At 39.1% G+C, this 23675-nt stretch overlaps 1 protein-coding gene across 5 annotated transcripts in view; it reads right to left on the bottom strand.

Annotated features, from left to right (window-relative positions):
- NFIB (nuclear factor I B) overlaps positions 1 to 23675 on the bottom strand; it is a 314972-nt gene that overhangs the window by 13595 nt on the left and 277702 nt on the right. For 4 of the 5 annotated variants that reach the window (XM_073572167.1, XM_073572166.1, XM_073572169.1 and 1 more), the window contains one exon: positions 9390 to 9478. The exons of the other annotated variant lie outside the window; for it this stretch is intronic. In XM_073572167.1, coding sequence (XP_073428268.1) covers positions 9390 to 9478 — 89 coding nt within the window. The remainder of the gene's footprint in view (positions 1 to 9389; positions 9479 to 23675) is intronic. 5 annotated transcript variants of the gene reach the window in all.

The raw sequence follows: 23675 nt of genomic DNA, 5'->3' as shown, positions 1-23675 counted from the left end.
TCACGAGAGTTCACACGTCGCGGTTTTTTCGCATTTTCGCGGCAGTTTTAAATGCGCGATTTTGCCACGAAAACGCAAAAAATAAGCATCCCATGCAATCCTATGGGATTCCGCAATGCTGTGCTAATGCTGCGTTTTTTTCCGCGGCGGAATCGTTACGCAGTAAAAAACGCAGCATGCTCATTAACTTAGCGGAATCGCGGCGATTCCGCCCACATAGGAATGCATTGTTCTGCTTACTTTCCGCATGTGACTGTGCCCACCATGCGAAAAGTAAGCAGAACATTTGCGGATGGTACCCACGGTCCGGAGGAGAGGAGACTGTCCTCCGGGCTTTGGGTACCATATCCCTGTAAAAAATAGGATTAAAGTAAAAAATATTGTTATTCTCACCTTCCGGCATCCCGCGCAGCCTTCCCGCCTCTCTTCACGCTCCCAGTCCCAGTAATCCTTTGCGAGAATGACCGCGATGACGTCGCGGTCTCGCAGGAGAGCAACGTCTCGCGGTTATTAGCGATGACATCGCGGGAGCGTGACGTCTCGCGGTCATTCGCGCAAAGGATTACTGGGACCGGAAGATGGAGGGAGCGTGGAGAGAGGCGGGAAGGCTGCGCGGGACGCCGGAAGGTGAGAATAACAATATTTTTTATTATTTTTTACATTTTATCTTTTACTACTGATGCTGCATAGGCAGCATCAGTAGTAAAAAGTTGGTCACACTTGTCAAACACTGTTTGACGAGTGTGACCAACCTGTCAATCAGTTCTCCAAGCGATGCTCCAGATCGCTTGGAAAACGCTAGCATTCTGCAAGCTAATTACGCTTGCAAATTGCTAGTTTTTCCGCGGGAATTTAAAATGCGATTTTCCCGAGTAATGGAATTCCGGAATTCTCGCGGTAACTTCCGTGATAGTTCCGCTACGTGTGAATATAGCCTCATAGTTTAGTGTTGGTTTGATATTCCTTTCCTGAAATGCTGTGCTACTTTTACGCCAGATGAAATGGAACATACACCTTCCAAAAAGTTCAACTTTTGTCTCTTTAGTCCACAGAGTATTCTCCCAAAAGTATTGGGGATCATCAAGATAATTTCTGACAAAACTGAGAAGACCTTTTATGTTCTTATTTCTCAGCAGTGGTTTTCATCTAGGAACTCTGCCATACTTATGGTAGAAACATGAACACTGACCTTACCTGAGGCAAGTGAGGCATGCAGCTCTTTGGATGTTGTTGTGGAGTATTTTGTGACCACTTTGTGAGTTGTTGCTGCACTCTTGGGGTAATTTTGGTTGGCCGGCCACTCCTGGGAAGGTTCACCAGTGTTCCATGTTTTCGCCATTGGTGGATAAAGGCTCTCACTGTGGTTCTCTGGAGTCCGAAAGCTTTAGAAATGGCTTTATAACATTTTCTAGGCTGACAGATGTCAATTACTTTGTTTCTCATTTGTTCAAGAATTTGTCTATCTTCTGAGGATATTTTGGTCTACTTCACTTTGTCAGGCAGGTCTTATTTAAGTGATTTCTCGATTGAGAACAGGTGTGACAGTAACCAGGCCTGAGTGTGGCTAGGGAATTTGATCTCCGCTTTCCAAAGATGTGATAAACCACAGTTAATACATTTTCTATGGTGGTGGCAATCATTTTTTCCCACAGGGTCCTGTAGGTTTGAATTTTTTTCCCTTAATAAAGATCATCATTGAAAAACTGCATTTTGTGTTATCTGTGTCTAATACTTAACTATGTTTGGTGATGTGAAACGCCCCCTGAGGAAGGAGCCTTTTGGCTCCGAAACGCGCGTCGGGGACAGGACCGACCTTGCTGCTTCACTGGTTCTAGGTATAGTTATGCAGTCCTTTATATCATTGTTATGATGCTCTTTGTGCACTATCTAGTTAATGACCTTGTATCTGTTACTTTGTCAGGGAACATCTTTTATTAAGGGCAGTAGCACTTGCTACATGATGATGTTATATACACCTCTTGCTATACTATCTGTAATTATGTGCCCGACTTATTACCAGCTATAATATTTAGCTCTGCATACTATTTGCCTGACGAGGTGTTCGCAGCATAGCTGGCCCTAAGGACCATTGTGCTCGTTTATATGCTGTTTCTCCCCTTCCATATACTGTGTGTCCATATTTATTAGTATTTTCAATAAACATTGTAATTTTATGGATTTTTGACTGCTTCTTTCTTTGGTAATTTCTAGTAAATGTGCAGTTGTCCTGCATTTGTCCTGTTTCAATTATGTGGATCATGATATATGATTTATATTACTGATCATCTTTTATGGCCATTACAAATCGTAGATTTTTGGCCTCCACATATGTCTATTATCCATTTGCTATATTTATTTCACTTCAGCAGTAATGCACAAAGCACTGAATGGCTTACATGCGTATTATATAATGGTATAAGTATAGCAACATCTATGCTCTATAATTTTTATTAGCATGAACCTTAAAATATCCTGGTTTATAGAAGAAAAAAAATTGCAAATAGTTGCTTACATTATTTGATAACTAATTATTAACTCATTCTCGCTCCATGTTGTATATACATGTCATGAATCATGTTCAGGTACAATTGCATGTAAAATTTTGGGCAAAATTACTGTTATTGTGAACAGTTAAGCAAGCTGAAGATCAAATGATCTCTAAAAGGCCTAAAGTTAAATATGACACATTTCCTTTGTATTTTAGGCAACAAAAAGTCATTTTTTACATTTTAAAAATTACAAAAAGGAAAACGGGCCAATGCAAAAACTTGGACACCCTTAGAGATTTGTGTGCTCAGATACCTTTGACGAAAGTTAAAGACCTTAAATGACCTAATAGGGCTGTGGCGTGTTCAGTATCATTGCTAGGAAAGGCCAGGTGATGTGAATTTCCCACCTTTATAAAAGCCAAGCCTCCTCTAACCTTGTGCCAAAAACAGCACGTATGGGTTCTTCTAAGAACCTGCATAGCACTTTGAAAATAAAAAAGGTGAAGGCCCACAAAGTCATACAAGGCTATAAGAAGATAGCGTTTTCACGTTGCCCTTTCCTCAACTCGAAATGTAATTAAAAATGGCATTTACACACGTGGTCAAAATTGTTGGTATCCTTCGTTTAATGACAGAAAAACCCACAATGGTCACAGAAAACTTGAATCTGACAAAAGTAATAATAAATCAAAAATCTATTAAAATGAACAAATGAAAGTCAGACATTGCTTTTCAACCATGCTTCCACAGAATTAAAAGAAAAAAAATAAAACTCATGAAATAGGCCTGGACAGAAATGATGGTACCCTTAACTTAATATTTTGTTGCACAACCTTTTGAGGCAATCACTGCAAATAAACAATTCCTGTAACTGTCAATGACACAGCTTCTGCACCTCTCGACAGGTATTTTGGCTCACTTCTTAAGCGTTAACTGCTCCACTTGTCTTGTGTTTGAAGGTTGCCTTTTCCAGATGGCATGTTTCAGCTCTTTCCAAAGCTGCTCAATTGGATTTACTTCAGGGTTCATAGAAAGCCACTTCAGAATAGTCCAATGATTTCCCCTTAGCCATTCTTGGGTATTTTAGCTGTGTGTTTTGGGTCATAATCCTGTTGCAAGACCCATGACCTGGGACTGAGAACAAGCTTTCTGACACTGAGCAGCACATTTCTCTCAAGAATTCCTTGACTTCAGATTTCATTGTACCCTGCACAGATTCTAGACACCCTGTGCCAGATGCAGAAAAGCTGCCCCAGAACATAACAGAGTCTCCTCCATGTTTCACAGTAGGGAGTGTTCTTTTCTTGATATGCTTAATTTTTCCATCTGTGAATATAGAGCTGATGTGCCTTGCCAAAAAGTTCCATTTTTGTCTCATTTATCCATAGGACATTCTCCCAGAAGCTTTGTGGCTTGTCAACATGTAGAGTGGCAAATTCCAGTCGGGCTTTTTATGATTTTTTTCAACAATGGCGTCCTCCTTGGTCGTCTCCCATAAAGTCCACTTTGAGTCATCCAACAACGAATGGTGCGATCTGACACTGATGTTCCTTGAACTTCACCTTTAATCTGTTTAGAAGTTTTTCTGGGCTCTTTTGTTACCATTTGTATTATCCGTCTTTTTGATTTGTCATCAATTTTCCTTCTGCGTCCACGTCCAGGGAGCTGGTCTTATAACTTTTACCTTTAACATGTTTGTCTATAATTTTCTTTCTAATCTCCTGAGACAACTCTTTCCTTCGGTAAATATTGAGTGTGATACACACCATGTCACCAAACAGCACAGTGAGTCTCTGTAGACACCTGTGATGCTAATTAGTGGACACACCTTGATTTAACATGTCTCTTTTGTCACATTATTTTCAGGGGTACCATCATTTCTGTCCAGGCTTATTTCATGAGTTTTATTTTTTTTTAAATTCTGTGGAAGCAAAGTTGAAAAGCAATGTCTGACTTTCATTTGTTAACTTTCATAGATTTTTGATTTATTATTACTTTTGTCAGATTTAAGTTATTTCTGTGACCATTGTGGATTTTTCTGTCATTAAACGAGGGATACCAACATTTTTGACCCTGTGTGACAAAAAGAGTGGAGGTCAAGATAAGGTCTGGAAGACTAGGCAAAATTTCAGTGAGAGCTCCTTGTAGGACTGCTAGGGAGTCAAATCCAAACCTCCGCTTGACTGCAAAAGACCTTCAGAAAGATGTAGCAGACTCTGAAGTTGTGGTACATTGTTCTACGGCTCAGAGACACCTGCACAAAAATGCCCTTTACGGAAGAGTCATCAGAAGAAAGCGTCTCCTGCGGCCTCAACATAAAATTTAGTGTCAGAAGTATGCAAAAGAACATCTAAACAAGTATGGTGCATTTTGGAAACAAGTCCTGTGGACCGATGAGGCTAAAATAGAACTCTTTGGCCACAATGAACAAAGGCACGTGTGGAGAAAAAAAGGGCACAGAATTTCACGAAAAGAACATCTCGCCAACCATTAAGCATGGAGGTGGATCAATCATGATTTGGGGTTGTGTTGCAGCCAATGGTATGGGGAACATTTCACAAGTAGAGGGAAGAATGGATTTAATGAAATTTCAACAAATTCTTGATAGTAACACAACATCATCTGTAAATAGCTGAAGCTAGAAAGAGGATGGATAAAGATCCTAAACACATGTCAAAATCCACAATAGACTACCTCAAAAGGCGCAAACTGAAGGTTTTACAATGGTCCTTACAGTCCCCTGATCTGAACATCATTGAAAATCTGTGGCTAAACCTCAAAACAGCAGTACATGCAAGACGACCCCAGAATCTCATAGAACTGGTAGAATTTTGCAAGGAAGAATGGATAAAAAAACCTCAAACAAGAATTGAAAGTCTTTTTCCTGGCTACAAAAAGCATTTACAAGCTGTGATACTTGCCAAAGGGGGTGCTACTAGGTACTAACCATGCAGGGTGCCCAAACTTTTGGATTGTCCTATTTTCCTTTTTTGTAATTTTTAAAATTTAAAATATGAAAATATATATAGTTTTCACTAAAATACAAAAAAAATACAAAATAAATTTGTAATCTTTAACTTTAGGCCTTTTAGAGATCATTTCATCTTCAACTTCCTTAACAGTTCACAATAACAGTAATTTTGATTTTGACCATGGGTGCTCAAACTTCTAGACGGCATTGGATATAGAGTGGGCTTAATATATATTTGCTTTCACTGTGTCAGTAAAAGGATCAACCAACATATAAACTTATTTAACCCATAAGGTAAATGCAGGAAGGGGAAAAAAAATAACTGAAACACAAGAATTGACTTTTTTTGGTCATCGCACCTCCCCGAAAAATGCAATTAAAAGTGATCAAAATGTTGTATGTACTGCAAAACTGTATAAGAAAACCTGCAGGCTACCATGCAAAAAACAAGACTTCATGAAGCTGCATCAATGGAAAACCAGAACAGTTATGGGTCTTGAAATAATTGTGACACAAATTAAATTTCAGAATGTTTTAAGTCACTAAAATAATCCTGAAAAGTTAACTTACTTATTCTGGAGACTTTTTTCACGATTTCACCATTTTTTTTTCAATTTTATATAGTGAAATGAATGGAATCAGTCTAAACTACTTCTTATCCCCAAAAAAAGAAACACCCTCATACGCTATGCTAACAGGAAAAGTAATGGCTTTTGAAGAAGAGGAGGAAGAAAACAAAAAGTAAAAACTAAAATTAAAGCACAAAAACGTCAATTGGCTGTATCGTTAAGGAGATAGGTTATATTGTTGTTACAGCAAAACTCTACAACAAAAGTTTTTCTTGGGTTTGTGGTTTTCACTAGGGTAAGTTGATGTTGTTTGAGGTAATTCATTCACGTTAAGAATCTGGGTTGAGCTGCTCAGGAGAACTGTAGATTAATGTACTATTTCCTTATAGGACACCAGTAACGTGACACAGAACAAGGAAGGAAGTTATATAAGTACTACATCATTACAACCGACCATATGAAATGGTGTTATTCGAGATACTGGATGAAAACCATATAAGTATTATCAACCTTAAACTATACTGAAATTTAGAATATACAGTGAAATGAAACATGCAGAATAAATGAATGTTTTTATATCATTGCTTAATATTAAATTGTCCTTGCAACAAGTTGCTCTACAGTGTACAAATACATCAAATATGAATGTGAAGATTCTTCCCTTACCAGTTTGTTAACACTTACCTTTATGAAGATCACGGCTGTCTCAGTCTTGCCATAAGAAGTGGCTCTAGTGGTAGATTTTAACAATAAAAAGTCGCAAGACACAGGAGATTCATAATCCACAATTCAGAGGCTTCAAATGGTAAGACTTGACAGAGTACCTCAATATTGGAACCATGTCGTAGAATTTAGGAGGCAGTTAGATAACTGGATGAGCCAATTTAATATATTTATGGTACAAAATAACAACCTTCATAGATGTCAATGGAAATCAACCCAAAAAGTTAAACAATGAGCAAGTAGAGAACTTGCCACCTGGAATTTCAGATTTGTCCCAAAATCCACGTACAAACATAAAGGAAAGCAGAACAATATTTTTCAAAAACATTGCTATGTTTTACACTACAATATATGAACTTAAAACAATTTTTGATCAAACTGTAATATCTGATTTACTTTAAAGACTATGTCTACCTTCAACACTGACAAAATGTTTTTACATATGATAGCTAAGTTGTATTAGGTTTCTGTCTGCAATCTTCATTCATTCATTTTGAGTTTCCCCTACTTCTAATTTCAGATCCTCATGTGGATGTGTCCCTCAGAGTAATACATGCAGAATGTGTGGTTTGTGTGCCCAGGATGCTGCTGTCTTCACTAGTTCTCACATATCAGGACAGCTTCATTTTTGTACTGACGTCCCTTCCTAGAAGGATCTAGTTCTTTCCTTCCCTAGGCTTATGTCTGAATGGATTTCCGTCCCTAATAATTGAATTGTCTGTCCCTCTCTTTATGATCTGCTTAGTAAAGCCTCCTCCCCTTACAGCTAATGTCTCTAACACTGAGAGGGAATCTCTGACAGGTTTATGCAATGTTTTGCAGACTAGCTAACTAGATGAAAATTGTTAAAAGGAACCTGACACTGTCAGGTTGGCACTGTTATACTGATTAAAATGATACCTTGGCTGATGAAATCCATGTTGTGGTTGTTGTGTAATCTTTATTTTCACGTTTCAGTTAATGATATGCTCGTGCTTCGGGGTGGGGCTGTGGGGGGGTCTTCATGTGGTGCTCTGATCTTGAGAAAAAAAATTCCCTTCTACAGGCAGGCGCCTGAGGGCATATGTAATGTGTATGTAAATCATTTCTTTCATGCTATCCTTAATTTAAAAAAAAAAAACAGTTTAAAAATAGCGCCGGCCGCGCCTGCACAGTAGCATCTATTGGTGATGCAATAGCTGCTACTGCGCAGGCGGCACCATCTTGGAGGATTTTTTTTTCTCCAGCAATATGGCACCACCAGCGCTTGTGCAGTAGCAGCTATTGCATCACCGAAGCGGCGCCATTCCAAACTGTTTTTTTTCAATGAATTTAAGGATAACATGAAAGAAATTAATTATATAAATATTACATATGCGATCATGCTGGAGCACAGGCACCTGCCTGCAGAAAGAAATTGTATTTTTTTCAAGATATGTATATATATATATATATATATATTCATTATGTAAACTAGGGAGCAGGTCACTGAGGGGTCAGTGACCTATCAGCAGTCTTCAGTATGGATACCTAACCAGAGCACCACCTGATGACCCCCCAGCCCCTCCCACAGGCTGCCCCGGGGCATGAGCGTATCATTAATTCAACAGTGAAAATAAAACAACAAGCACAAGACAGATTTCATCACCCAGGTATCATTTTAATCAGTATAACGGCACCAACCTGACACTGTGTGCAGGTTACTGTGCACAATCCTGCTGACAGGTTCATTTTAATGATCACAAGTTAGAAAATTTTGCATTTACGAAGAAAATGAACCATAATAAACAATAAAACAAAATCAGTGCAAAAGTGTACATAGCCTTTAAGTCATGCATATATAAAATAACCATCACCCACATTAAAATCATGTAGCAGGTAGCATCCCCATCCGCCAATCAAACAGCAGTATTTTATAAAGTAGTTTGCCTTTTTTCTAATTACAAGGAAAATTTTCCAACATGCGAGTGACAAATGATTAGCAATGTATTTAGATAGCGAGCATTCGCGATTATTTGTGATTTATGAAAGACATGCTTTTTCCTTACCTCATAATGTGACAAAATGAATGACATTAGTAACCGGTTAGTATGTTAATTCTTCAGTAAGTTTTTTGGTTATTTTCCCAAAGTGTGTATAAATGTAGTGTTTATGTGATGACTTGTGTGGAAATATGGTTCGAACTGTTTAATGGTTATAACGGAAATAATTATGCTGTACATCTATATTTGTTGTGTTTTTGTTGCTTAATGATATATGCATATTTTAGCTCCAATTCCCTACAGCATCTGAAGCTTCTAATAATGCCTTAAAACATTGTTGGAGTATAAAAGCTTGTATTTGACAGCAACCATACGATAATCCAGACATGGATTAACCCACTGTCTGCTGGGCAAGTCATCTGCTGTCAACGGGTCTTATTTGCAGATTCTCGGCAAACCCACTGGTTTGTCCAAGCTGTTCACCCGTCACAGTAAAAACTACAATGGAACAAATGTGTTTAGAAAATTATTTTCATAAATGTTTTGGTTAATTGTGATATGTAAATAAATGTTTCCAGGAGAGAGAGAAGGAGGGAGTGGGGGGAAGCTACAACAGAGCTACGTCTCAATGTAATTTATAGATGGAGTGTAGGGTTGGAAATAATTAAAATTTTACCTTTGCCAAGTTATTCCCAATGTGTCCTCACTGGCACTGGGGTATAAATGCCTGCCGTTTTGATTCATGGTCCAGTCACAAATCCTCAGCTGTCAATTGAAACCTAGCAGTCAGATATGGATCCAGCAGTTCTGCAGTTTTTAGTATTTAAACATGCATAGGTACAAAATCCTGAGTAAACCTGCTCCCTGTGCTCATACACATATATATTTATATATATTATATATTCATTCACAAGCCTCAGAGTTTATGATGGAGCATTAGATATATACTGGTCTTGTGTGTATCTTTGCACTGTCTGACCGATTGCTTTGCGTTATTAATTGTAATGCACACAAACTTCACTAATAATGGCAGTATCAGTCTACAGATATACACATGACCAGAATACAATGTGCATGAAAACTTATTTACACAGTATATTTAGTTGGTAAAGGGAGCATAAAAGATGATGGTATTTCAAGCACATTCCTATTAGCCATTGTTAAACTGAAAAAAAATGTTAATAAAAAAAATGAAAATAAGGAAAAGGATGCCAAATATTCTTTGCAGGGTGATCACCTGGTCAGAGTCTGGCTTGTGGCAAGCAGATGGATTGTAACAGTACCATAGAAAACATGCAGTTTTTACTTAATTTAGACTCAAAAGGAAAACATCATAGTTAAAACAAATCCACAAAGGAAGGCTAACTACATAAAGCATAAATAAAATCTAAACATAATCACTAATAAAGAGATGAGCATTTTCATTTCATATGTATACTTTAATGTCTGGACAGGAGGATACATAAAATATTGTCCTAACAGAGGTCTGTGTAGATCTGTATATGTCCAGAGCTAATTATTTCACAATATCTTTTTTCAATCCTTAGGCTGGTTTCAGACTTGCGTTGAGGAGGGCTGCGGATGGCTGCCTACTTCCTCCTTTCTTCCTCCGTGAAGCTCCGCCCACGCTCCACCTACTGCAGCATGCGTCCAGAGTTTCCCTGCGTACCTATCTTTAACATTGGGTACAAGGGACATGCGTTGTATGCAGATGCTTCCACAAGCGGCGACCGCATGAAAACGCAAAATTTTGCGTTTCCATACGATCGCCGCACACATCAAATCCCCGCATGCAGACGCATCCGCATACAACGCATGTCCCTGTGTACCCAAAGTTAAAGATAGGTACACAGGAAAACTCTGGATGCGTGAGGCAGTAGGTGGAGCTTCACGGAGGAAGAAAGGAGGAATTAGGCTGCCATCCACAGCCCTCCTGAAAGCTAGTGTGAAACTAGGCTTACTTATCTTTTAAAATGTGAAACGAATTATCAAGACTTTGAAGGAATCCTACAGGCAGTGGTGTAACTGGAAGTGCATGCTAAATATCCAAAAAGCTCCCAACTATAACAGCTCTTTAATAGTATTGGTCATCTGATATGGGTCAAAGAAACCTTTTGGGTTTCCCTATGTTCCAGGTCACAGGTACAACTAGAACATCTGCATCCATTATAGTTATTCCCATGCCAACAGGTAAATGCTAATGGACAAAACTCCCACCACAATGACATATACTGAAATGTCTTAGGGTCCACTTTCATGAACTGATACGATAAGACTGCTGATGAGCAAAACTCTTACTGATCGATGATCATGAAATGCCAGTTCACACAGGCACACCTAAGTAAGTGATGGGTGACCTATACTTTATCACTCAGTGCACATAGCCTGCCATAATTCTCGGCAGTGAATAGCCAATGTACCACCGAGAACTATGATCTACTGTACTGCACAAAAGATCATCTGCAGCTTCTTTACGCAGCAAGATATTCATGAAACAGGCATTTTTAACAATATTATTTCACAATTATTTTTCTGTAAAAATGCCTCTTTAGTCAATAGATTTAATTAAATTCAGATTTAATATAACTGAAAAAGTCATGTTTTTTAATCTTACTAAATCACATGAAACATTTTTCCTAGCGTCATAAGATATTACTAATATAGTGTTATGCAATCTTTCTGATCACTGATACCATTGGAGCATTTTTCTTTGGAAAAGTCCCTCTGATCACAATAAATAAGTGCATGATGAAAGTTCACATTGTGAAAATGAAATATCAGAATATTTTCTAGATTGGGATAGATTTCTGTACCGTTGGCCTTTTTACACCTGAAATGTCTATTTCATACATTTTAATGCAAATATGTACTTAAGCATAAAACAGTGTAACACAAATTTGGACAGGTCAAAAGACTTCTGAGAGATTACCATTTGACTTTTGAGTGATGCAGAGATCACAACTCACATCTGCAACAATATATTTGGACATGTTGCTGGGAAAATTCTGCAGTGGAGCGTAGCTAGCCAGAGAACTTGTCTCATGGTAGGATGCGCGTGTCACTTGATTAGTTACAAGTTACCCCGAGATGACCTGTATGGCCAGATGCAGCCGGCTGTTCCTGCAACCTCGGGTGATAGCGAGTTAAGGCTAAAATAAAATGTTAATATACACTACACCAAAAGTGTAAATAAAGTGTATATATATATATATATACATATATATACCTATATATCAATACCTACAATGTTCAAAAAATAAAGGGAACACAAACAACACAATGTAAATCAAAGTCAATCACACTTCTGTGAAATCAACCTGTCCAGTTGTGAAGCAACACTGATTGTGAATCAATTTATCCTGCTGTTGTGCCAATGGAACAGACAACAGGTAGAGATTATAGGCAAATAGCAAGACAACCAACTATGGTTCTGCAGGTGGTAACCATAGACCATTTCTTTGTTCTCATCCTTTTTGGCTATTTTGGTCACGTATGCATTTTGTCATTGCTCTGTCCCCTAGAGGTACAGTACAGTAGCATGAGACTGTCTACAACCCACAGAAGTTGCTCAGGTAGTGCAGCTCATCCAGGATGACACATCAATGCGAGCTGTGGCAAGAGTTGTAGCTGTGTCTGTCAGCACAGTGTCCAGAGCATGGAGCAGATACCAGGAGACAGGCCAGTACGCCAGGAGACGTAGAAGAGGATGTAGGAGGGCAACAACCCAGCAGCAGGACCGCTACCTCTTCCTTTGTGCAAGGAGGAGCAGTGCCAGAGCCCTGCAAAATGACTTCCAGCAGGCCACTAACATCCATGTGTCTGCTCAAACTGTCAGAAACAGACTCCATGAGTCTGTGGACTGAAGTCTTTGCAAAAGTGGATGTTGTGCTCACAACCCAACACCGCACACGCCAATTGGCATTTGCCAGAGAACACCAAGATTAGCAGATTCGACACTGGTGCCCTGTGCTATTCATGGATGAGAGCAGGTTTACACTGAACACATGTCACAGACATGACAGAGTCTGGAGACGCTGTGGAGAATGTTCTCCTGCCTGCAATATCCTCAAGCATGACCTGTTTCGCAGTGGGTCAGTAATGGTGTGGAGAGGCATTTCTTTGGAGGGACGCACAGCCCTCCATGTATAAGCCAGAGATACTCAGACTGCAATTAGGTACCGGAATGAGATCCTCAGGCCTATTGTGAGACCATATGCAGGTGCACTGGGCCTTAGGTTCCTTGTGATGCATGACAATGCTAGGCCTCATGTGGCTGAAGTGTGTCAACCATTTCTGCATGATGAAGGCTTTGATGCTATGAACTGGCCTGCCTGTTCCCCAGACCTGAATCCAAATGCGCACATCTGGGACATCATAACTTGTTCTATCCTCCAACTCCACGCTGTACCACAGACTGTCCAGAAATTCACTGATGCTTTAATCCAGGTCATGGAGGAGATCCCTCAGGAGAACATTCTCTACCTCATCAGGACCATGCCCAGGTGTTGTAGGGAGGGAATACATGCACGTAGAGGCCTCACACTACTGAGCATCATTTCCTTGTCTTGAGGCATTTCCACTGAAGTTGGATCAGCCTATAGTTTAATTTAACACTTTGATTTTGAGTATCATTCCAAATCCAGACCTCCATGGGATATTAATTTTGATTTACATAGATCATTTTTGTGTTCTATTGTTCTCAACGCATTCTACTATGTAATAAACAAAGATTTTAAACTGGAATATTTCCTTCAGTGATATCTAGGATGTTGTATTTTAGTGTCCCCTTTATTTTTTTAGAGTATATACAGTATACAGGTGTGTGAAAAAGTGTTTGCCACCTTCCTGATTTCCTATTCTGTTGCATGTTTGTCACAATTAAATGTTTCAGATCACCAAACAAATTTAAATATTAGCAAAGATAACACAAGCAAACACTAAGTTCAGTTTTTAAATGAAGTTCTTATTAAGGGAAAAAGAAATCAAAACTTACAGGGCCCTGTGTGAAAAAGTGATTGCCCCCTAAACCCAATAACTGGTTGTGCCGCCATTAGCAGCAAAAATTGCAATCAAGCGTTTGCAATAACTGGCAAAGAGTCTTTTACAACGCTCTGGTTGGAATTTTGGCCACTCATCATTGCAGAATTATTGCATTTCAGCCACATTGGAAGGTTTCTGAGTATGAACCATCTTTTTAAGGTGATGCCACAGCATCTCAATCGGATTAAGGTCAGGACTTTGACTAGGCCACTCCAAAGTCTTAATTTTGGTTTTCTTAAGCCACTCAGAGGTGGACTTGCTGGTGTGCATTGGATCATTGTCCTGCTGCATAACCCAAGTATGCTTCAGCTTGAAGCACTAACAGATGGCTGGGAATTCTCCTTCAGGATTTTTGGTAGACAGCAGAATTCAGGGTTCCATTTACCACAGAAGGTCTTCCAGGTCCTGAAGCAACAAAACAGCCCCAGATCATCACACTACCTTCAATATAGTTTACTGTTGGTATGATGTTCCTTTTCTGAAATGTTTTGCTACTTCTACGCCAGATGTAATGGGACTTACAATTTCCAAAAAGTTCAACTTTTGTCTCTTAGTACATACAGTATTCTCCCTAATGTCTTGGGGAACATCAAGATGTTTTCTAGTACAACTGAGAAGAGCCTTTATGTTCAAATTGCTCAGCATTTTTGCCCACGCTCTTTCTTATGGTGGAGTCATGAACACTGACCTTAACTGAGAAAAGTGAGGCCTGCAGTTCGTTAGATGTTGTTTTGTGACTCGTTGGATGAGTCATAGCTGAACTCTAGGGGCAATTTTGGTCATCCGGCCAATCCTGGGAAGGGTCACCACTGTTTCATGTTTTCGCCATTTGGGCATAATGGCTCTCACTGTGGTTTGCTTGAGCCCCAAAGCTTGAGAAATGGCTTTAAAACCTTTTTTCAGACTGATACAGCTCAATTACTCATTTGTTACAGAATTTCTTTGGATCACAGCAAGACGTCTAGCTTCTGAGAATCTTTTGGTCTACTTCGTCAGGCAGGTCCTAGTTAAGTGATTTCTTGACTGAGAACAGGTGTGGCAGTAATCAGGCCTGGATGTGTCTGCGGAGTTTGAACTCAGCTTCCCAAAGATATGATAAACCACAGTTAATTTATGTTTTAAGGAGGAAGGGGGGCAATCACATTTTCTCACAGGGCCCTGAAAGTTTGGATTTCTTTTTCCCTTAATAATAAAGGACTGCATTTAAAATGGAATTTTGTGTTTACTTATGCTAGCTTTTTCTAATATTCAAATTTGTTTGGTGACCTGAAATAGGAAATCAGGAAAGGGGCAAACACTTTTTCACACAACTGTAATATATATATATATATATACACACACACTGTATATATATATTATATATATATATATACACACGTGGTCAAAATTGTTGGTACCCGTCATTTAATGACAGAAAAAAAGGTCACAGAAATAACTTGAATCTGACAAAAGTACCGTATTTTTTGGACTATAAGACACACGTTTTCCCCCCCGGTTTCATCTTCATCATTCTGGTAGATCGCAGCAGATTTTTAACAAGAATGTCTTGGTACACGTGTCCATTCATCCTTCCCTCAATTACATGAAGTTTTCTGAAAACCAGCTCCATATCATGATGTTCCTACCTGCAAACGTCACTGTTGGATTGGTGTTTTGGGGGTGATATGCAGTGACTTTTTGTCTCCAAACATGATGTGTATTATGGCATCCAAAGAGTTCAATTTTGTTCTCACTTAAACATACTTTTTGTTCAGCAATGCAGTCTTGCGTGGTCAGAGTGCATACAGGCAATTGTGTATAAAAGTGCATTATTTATTGAAATGGAAGTAGATTCAACTTTATACGCCGCTGAAATGTAGGATCCCGGTTGGTATTTTCCTTGAGGGTGCTGATCCTGCCAGTAATTACAGCCAAATGGAAGCAGTGAAGGAGAGGGGAGGAGTAAATTCCAGCACTGCCATCCAGGTAATATAAAACTTGTGCTTATTTCATTTTCAATTTGATTGTAAAAATTTTTAGGAATTGGTGGTCCTTGGGTCTTGGACAACTCTTCTGATTATTATTTTGACTCCTCTGTCTGAAATCTTGCAGGCAGCACATGGTCATGGCTGGTCTATGGTGAAATGATGTTCTTTCCACTTCCAGATTATGGCCCCAACAGTGCTCACTGGAACTTTCAGTAGTTTAGAATTTCTTCTATAAACAAATGCCATCAGTATGTTTAGCAACATTAAGGTTGTGAAGGTCTTGAGACATTTCACTGGTTTTACCCTTCATGAGGCTTTCTTGTGTGGCAACATTTTATAGGCCATCAGTTGAAAAAAAAAAAAAAAGTGGCAGAATTGCTTTTCTAATTACGAATAGATTTCAGCTGTCATGACTTTCCATGGTTATGAACATCTATGGTCTGATTTCTTTGCCTTTGAGGGTTTGATGGGTTGTTACTGACATCTCATGAGAATTTAATGTCATTAGAAAAAAGTAAAAATATATATATTGAAAATTATTGACGTGCTCAAAACTTATTTCACCCGCTGGATATGTTCACACACATGGGTGGATATAATGCTACAAAGCAAGAATGCTTTAAAAAATAAAAAAGTGTTAACAGTACATATTTTTTATCAATTAAAAAATGGAAAGTAAATGAATAAAAGAGAAATGGGAATCAAATCAATATTTAGTGCCTTCAAAACAGCATCAATTGTTCTAGGTACACTTACACGAAGTCAAGGATTTTGTAGAATTATATTCAGGTATATAAGTCACCAATTATATTAAGCAGAAGGAAATGATGATCATTTTCATATGTAGGTTGAAAGAAAGTCATTAACTGAGGCTGAAACAGCTGAGTAGGAGGTTTTTAACTGGTGAGGATCAGCCAAACTCTACTACAAAGGTGAGGTTGTGGAAGACAGTTTCATGTCACAGGTCACACAGGGTATACTGAATCAGCAAAGTCTTTCCCAGGCAAAGGTTTAAAGCACATTGGGTTGTCAATACCTGTGGGTAAAACTATTTTAAATATGCAGCAAGAAATGGGCAACATTGAGGACTGTAGACATAGTGGTCGGGCAAGGAATTTGATTGCAACAGATAAAAGACACATCAGGCTTCCTTCCAAACCGGAAGATGTCCAGCAGTGTCATCAACTCAGAACTAGCAGCAAACAGTCGGACCCAGTTATTTCCATATACTGTTAGAAAGATCTCGGCAAAAGTGTTCTTCATGGAAGAATGGCATCCAAAAGCCATATTTTTTACATGAAAATAAGGCCAAGCGACTTAACTATGCATGGAAACAAAGGAATTGGGTACAGAAAAAAAAAATCTGCAGCAGGTGCTATGGACTTCGGAGCAAATTTTAAATATTTAGATGTAACAGAAGGCTGCTTATTCACCACATGGCTGGAGAGCGGTACAATAATGAATGTCTGCAGGCAACAGTGAAGCATGGTGGAGGTTTCCTGCAAGTTTGGGCTGCCTATCCGCAAACAGAGTTGGGGATTTTGTCAGTATTAATGGTGTCCTCAATGCTGAGAAATACAGGCAGATACTTATCCATCATGCAATACCATAATGAAGGCATCTGATTGGCCCAGGATTAGCGCAAGCCTTCATTCATAGAAGATCTGTAGTTAGCTCTTCAAGATGTTTGAAACAATATCTACTGAGTTTGTTTAAAAACTGGGCACTAGTGTACCTAATAGAATCTATGCTGCTTTCTGTTTTGAATGGCAAGGGTGGTCATGCAAAATTTGATTTGATTTAGATTTCCATTTTGTTCAATCACTTTTCATTTTGTTAATTAATAAAAATGAACTATGAATACTCTATTTTTTAAACTACTTTTTATGTTGTGGAAATGTTTCTACACCTGCCTAAAACTTTTTCACGGCACTGTATGTATATATATATATATATATATATATATATATATATATATATATATATACACACAGTTAGGTCCATATATGTTTGGACAGAGACAACATTTTTCTAATTTTGGTTCTAGACATTACCACAATGAATTTTAAACAAAACAATTCAGATGCAGTTGAGGTTCAGACTTTCAGCTTTCATTTGCTGTTCACTTGTTAAAGACTAAACTTCAGACAGAAAGGCCCACAAACAGCAACTGAAAACCACCGCAGTGAAGGCCTGGCAGAGCATCAAAAAGGAGGAAACACAGCGTTTGGTGATGTCCATGAGTTCAAGACTTCAGGCAGTCATTGCCAACAAAGGGTTTTCAACCAAGTACCAGAAATGAACATTTTATTTACAATTATTTAATCTGTCCAACTACTTTTGGTCCCTTTAAAAACAGGGTGGCACATGTTAAGGAGCGGAAACTCCTAAACCCTTCATCCAATTTTTATGTGGATACCCTCAAATGAAAGCTGAAAGTCTGAATTTCAACTGCATCTGAATTGTTTTGTTTAAAATTCATTGTGGTAATGTCTAGAACCAAAATTAGAAAAATGTTGTCTCTGTCCAAATATATATATGGACCTAACTGTATATATATATATATATATATATATACACTAGCTGCAGAGCCCGGCGCTACCCGGGCATAGTAACTAACTGGTTAGTTATAGCAAATTATAATTATCCTCCATCCCATAGTCCCGTGCCCATATACCCATCATACATATCCACGATCCCATAGTCCCATCCCCATATACCCATCATACATATTCGCCATCCCATAGTCGAGTGCCCATATACCCTTCACACATCCTTCAGCTCATAGTCCCATGCCCATATACCCATCATACATATCCTCCATCCCATAGTCCCGTGCCCATATGCCCATCATACATATCTGCTATCCCATAGTCCTGTGCCATCCCATAGTCGAGTGCCCACATACCCATCACACATCCTTCATCTCATAGTCCCATGCCCATAAACCCATCATACATATCCTCCATCCTATAGTCCCGTGCCCATATACCCATCATACATATCCGCCATCCCATAGTCCCATGCCCATATACCCGTCATATATATCCTCCATCCCATAGTCCAGTGCCCATATACCCATCACACATCCTCCATCCCATAGTCAACCATTATGACATCATAATGAGCGGTGGGGCTTGCAACCTATGATGACATCAGCTTCGCCATGGCAACCATTATGACATCATAATGAGGGGCGGGGCTTGATACACACACACTTTTCCCCATTATGTAGATAGGGGCATAATGAGCGGCGGGGCTTGCAACCTATGATGACATCAGCGTCGCCATGGCAACCATTATGACATCATGAGGGGCGGGGCTTGATACACACACACTTTTTCCCCATTATGTAGATAGGGGCAAAATTGTCTGGTGAATTGGAACGCGCGGGGTTAAAATTTCACCTCACAACATAGCTTAGGACACTCTTGGGGTCCAGACGTGTGACTGTGCCAAATTTTGTGGCTGTAGCTGCGACGTTGCGGATGCCAATCCCGGACATACACACATACATACATACATACACACACTTGAGCTTTATATATTAGATATATCGACGCTGATGTCATCATAGGTTGCAAGCCCCGCCGCTCATTATGATGTCATAATGGTTGACTATGGGATGGAGGATGTGTGATGAGTATATGGGCACTGGACTATGGGATGGAGGATATGTATGACGGGTATATGGGCACTGGACTATGAGATGGAGGATATGTATGACGGGTATATGGGCACTGGACTATGGGATGGAGGATATGTATGACGGGTATATGGACACGGGACTATGGGATGGAGGTTGTGTGATGGGTATATGGGCACTGGACTATGGGATGGAGGTTATGTTTGATGGGTATACGGGCATGGGACTAGGAGTTGAAGGATGTGTGATGGGTATATGGGCACTCGACTATGGGATGGCGAATATGTATGATGGGTATATGGGCATGGGACTATGGGATGGAGGATGTGTTATGGGTAGGGCATGGGACTATGGGATGGAGGATGTGTGATGGGTATATGGTCACTCGACTATGGGATGGAGGATATGTATGATGGGTATATGGGCACTGGCCTATGGGATCGTGGATATGTATGATGGGTACATGGGCACAGGACTATGGGATGGAGGATAATTATAATTTGCTATAACTAACCACAGTTAGTTACTATGCCCGGGCATAGCAGGATAAGCAACAAAAAAACAGGAAAACAGCACATTGAGTTAAAAAAAAGTGAACTTTAATGCCCAATGGCGTGGCAACGTTTCGGAAGTGAAATCCTTTGGGCATTAAAGTTCACTTTTTTTTAACGCCATGTGCTGTTTCCCTGTTTTTTTGCTGCTTATCCTGCTATGCCAATTGAACACTGGTTGGGGACGCGTGTGCTTCAGTAAGGTATTGTCTTGGTGCTGTTCCAGTTTTTTCTTGTTATATATATATATATATATATATATATATATATATATATATATATATATATATATATATATAATCACCTTGTAATGTCTTCACATCCTGTTCCTTCCAGATGTGTCTGAATCCCAGAATTCCAAGCAGCAGAAGTTCACCAACCGCCATATTGAGACACCCAAGTGATGGGTGTCTCAATATGGAGACTGCTGGTGGTACCAGCCTCTTGCGCGGTACCACCAGCGGAACACCGTCGCACCACACACAGACACACACTGTATACGCCGTACGGCAGTCTGACTTACATGCAAATCATGATAGATATTCTCTCCAATCTCTTTACGTGATTTCATTTGTGATTGAATATAACAAAACAGTCTAATGCTGTATCACTAGTAAGTAAGCCACTGACTGAGAAATGGGAAATGTTACTTTATTGATAAAAAATTTTTCATAAAAAAAATATATATATTTATAAATTATTATCCAAACAAAAAGAATAAATGAAAGGGCTGATAGTAATGTTTGTTATTTCTATGATGTCAGTTAACCTTTTCAAAAGGAGTATTTGCATAATGTCATCTGGACTCTGACTTCCTTTAAATGTGTTTCCTCTCCATCTTACATATGTGTAAGGTGACCTCTTATCCACTTTCATACCACTGTGGCAGTCACGTGGTATGGTTTTACGTCAAACTGTCATTAATGATAAGAGACACAATAAGAGTCTTCACAGTGTTGATGGCTCGTTTCCTGATTAGGTTGTTTTTTTTTTTTCGCAAGGCCCATTTGGGCTTTAGTTTGTAGCATTCAGTTTCCCTTTTAAACTGATTGAAAGCTGTGCTTTAGTGATCAATTTAGTGAGCTTCATCATGAAAAAACAACAACAGAAAGGAATGGGGGGATGATGGAAGAATTAAATAATTGAGAAACAAATGAATAACTAAAGGATGCACCTGGAAAAAAAAGACTCCAATATATATTTTATTTTGCACTTGGCAAGCTTGTTTTCACCTAATGAAAACTTTTAATGGGCCTCTGCAGCAAGACAGTTAAAAATACAATTGTAATACTTAAAAACCCACAGTGCAACACTTGCTCCAAAAGTCTGCTGGTACATGTACATTCAATAAACCTGTTTCCACCTATTATTCTTACATTCTGGCCCCCTTTTCAATTTTTACAAAGCAGCCGCCACAATCTGTGACTTCTCTGGAGAGAATACTTAAAGCCCCCATACACGTTAGATGAAAGTCTGCCAAATCAGTCAATTTTAGAAGGATCGGAAGACCATATGATCTGTACGAAGGTCTTCTGAGAGAAGGATCAGGCAACTGGATTTTTAACTCTCTCTCCCCATTGAAGATACATGGACGCTCAGTCGAGCACTAATCTGTATAGTGGCGTCAAGAGGGATAGCTGTCTGTTGAAAGAAAATTTGATAGACAGCTATTTCAAGTGTATGGTCAAATTGCGAAGTAACATACACGCTTTTTCCCCTCTATAGCCTTCTCAAAGACCAACAGTGACAGAGAAGAGATGAACACAGCGTTGACCTCATCGGAGCTGCTCCATCAGAAGTCAGTGTGTGTGGGAAAATAGAATGTCTGTGACATCTAAGGACTTCTTCCAGAGTATTAACAGGCTGTTCTGTGAAAAGGAAAAACAGGGGCCATAACAAAGGAACTGAAGTCGGCTAATTCAAAGTAAGAACAACAGGTTTGTTGAATATACATGTGCCATGCAGAGTCAAATTTTCATTTTGGACTGAAAAGTAGCTTTAACCTAACAACATCCACAGTGGAGCTGAGATTCAACATCATCCCCTGTCATTATCTCTTTGTTTCTAAGCAGCGACCTAAACACAATGCTTTTAGGTTAGTAAAAAAGATAACTTGATAACTAGTTACTAAGCAGCTTGAAAGAGCCCAACAATACAAAGGGAATTTTGTTTTTATTACTAGTGTTTCAGTAAAAAATAATACAGTTGTGTAAAAGACTCATTGCCAGTTATCGCAAATGTTTGATTGCAGTTGTTCCTGCTAAGGGTGGCCCAACCAGTTATTAGGTTTAGGGGGCAATCACTTTCACACTTAGGGGGCAATCACTTTTTCACACAGGGCGTTGTAGGTTTGGATTTCTTTTTCCCTTAATAATACTGACCTTCATTTAAAAACTATATTTTGTTTTTACTTGTTTTATCTTTGTCTAATATTTAAATTTGTTTGGTGATCTGAAACATTTTTAAGTGTGACAAACATGAAAAAGAATAGGAAAGCAGGAGGGGGGCAAACACTTTTTCACACAACTGTGTATCAAGGAAAATGCAATTTTGCAAAAAAAAGCTTAATTTTACCGTAGTATCTAGTGAACAGTTACATAAATACAGTGTGTCCGTAAAGTCATGGTGCACTTCTGACCAGTCACTGGAAAGCAACAAAAGACGATGGAAATGTGACATTTGCTCCAAATAGTTCCATGTGGGCTCTATTTGTTGCCCTACACACTTTACGGACACACTGTATACAGTCATATGTTAAAGTTTGGGCACCCCTATTAATGTTAACCTTTTTTCTTTATAACAATTTTGGTTTTTGCAACAGCTATTTCAGTTTCATATATCTAATAACTGATGGACTCAGTTATATTTCTGGATTCAAATGAGGTTTATTGTACTAACAGAAAATGTGCAATCTGCATTTAAACAAAATTTGACAGGTGCAAAAGTATGGGCACCCTTATCATTTTCTTGATTTGAACACTCCTAACTACTTTTTACTGACTTCCTGAAGCACTAAATTGGTTTTGTAACCTCATTGAGCTTTGAACTTCATAGCCAGGTGTATCAAATCCTGAGAAAAGGTATTTAAGGTGGGTACCTCAACATAAAAGTGACATTAATATTTCGTAGATCCTCCTTTTACAAAAATAACAGCCTCTAGTCGCTTCCTGTAGCTATTAATGAGTTCCTGGATCCTGGATGAAGGTATTTGTGACCATTCCTGTTTACAAATCATTTCCAGTTCAGTTAAGTTTGATGGTTGCCGAGCATGGACAGCCCGCTTCAAATCATCCCACAGATGTTCAATGATATTCAGGTCTGGGGACTGGGATGGCCATTCCAGAACATTGTAATTGTTCCCCTGCATGAATGCCTGAGTAGATTTGGAGCGGTGTTTTGGATCATTGTCTTGCTGAAATATCCATCCCCTGCGTAACTTCAACTTCGTCACTGATTCTTGCACATTATTGTCAAGAATCTGCTGATACTGAGTTGAATCCATGCGACCCTCAACTTTAACAAGATTCCCGGTGCCGGCATTGGCCACACAGCCCCAAAGCATGATGGAACCGCCACCAAATTTTACTGTGGGTAGCAAGTGTTTTTCTTGGAATGCTGTGTTTTTTAGCCTCCATGCATAACGCCTTTTTGTATGACCAAACAATTCAATCTTTGTTTCATCAGTCCACAGGATCTTCTTCCAAAATGTAACTGGCTTGTCCAAATGTGCTTTTGCAAACCTCAGGTGACTCTGTTTG

This window comes from Dendrobates tinctorius, unplaced genomic scaffold, assembly GCF_039654945.1.
Source record: "Dendrobates tinctorius isolate UK_male_01 unplaced genomic scaffold, ASM3965494v1 ptg000031l, whole genome shotgun sequence".
NCBI lineage: Eukaryota > Metazoa > Chordata > Amphibia > Anura > Dendrobatidae > Dendrobates > Dendrobates tinctorius.
The sequence above is the reverse complement of the archived record's forward strand: the minus strand, read 5'-3'. Positions and strand labels throughout refer to the sequence as shown.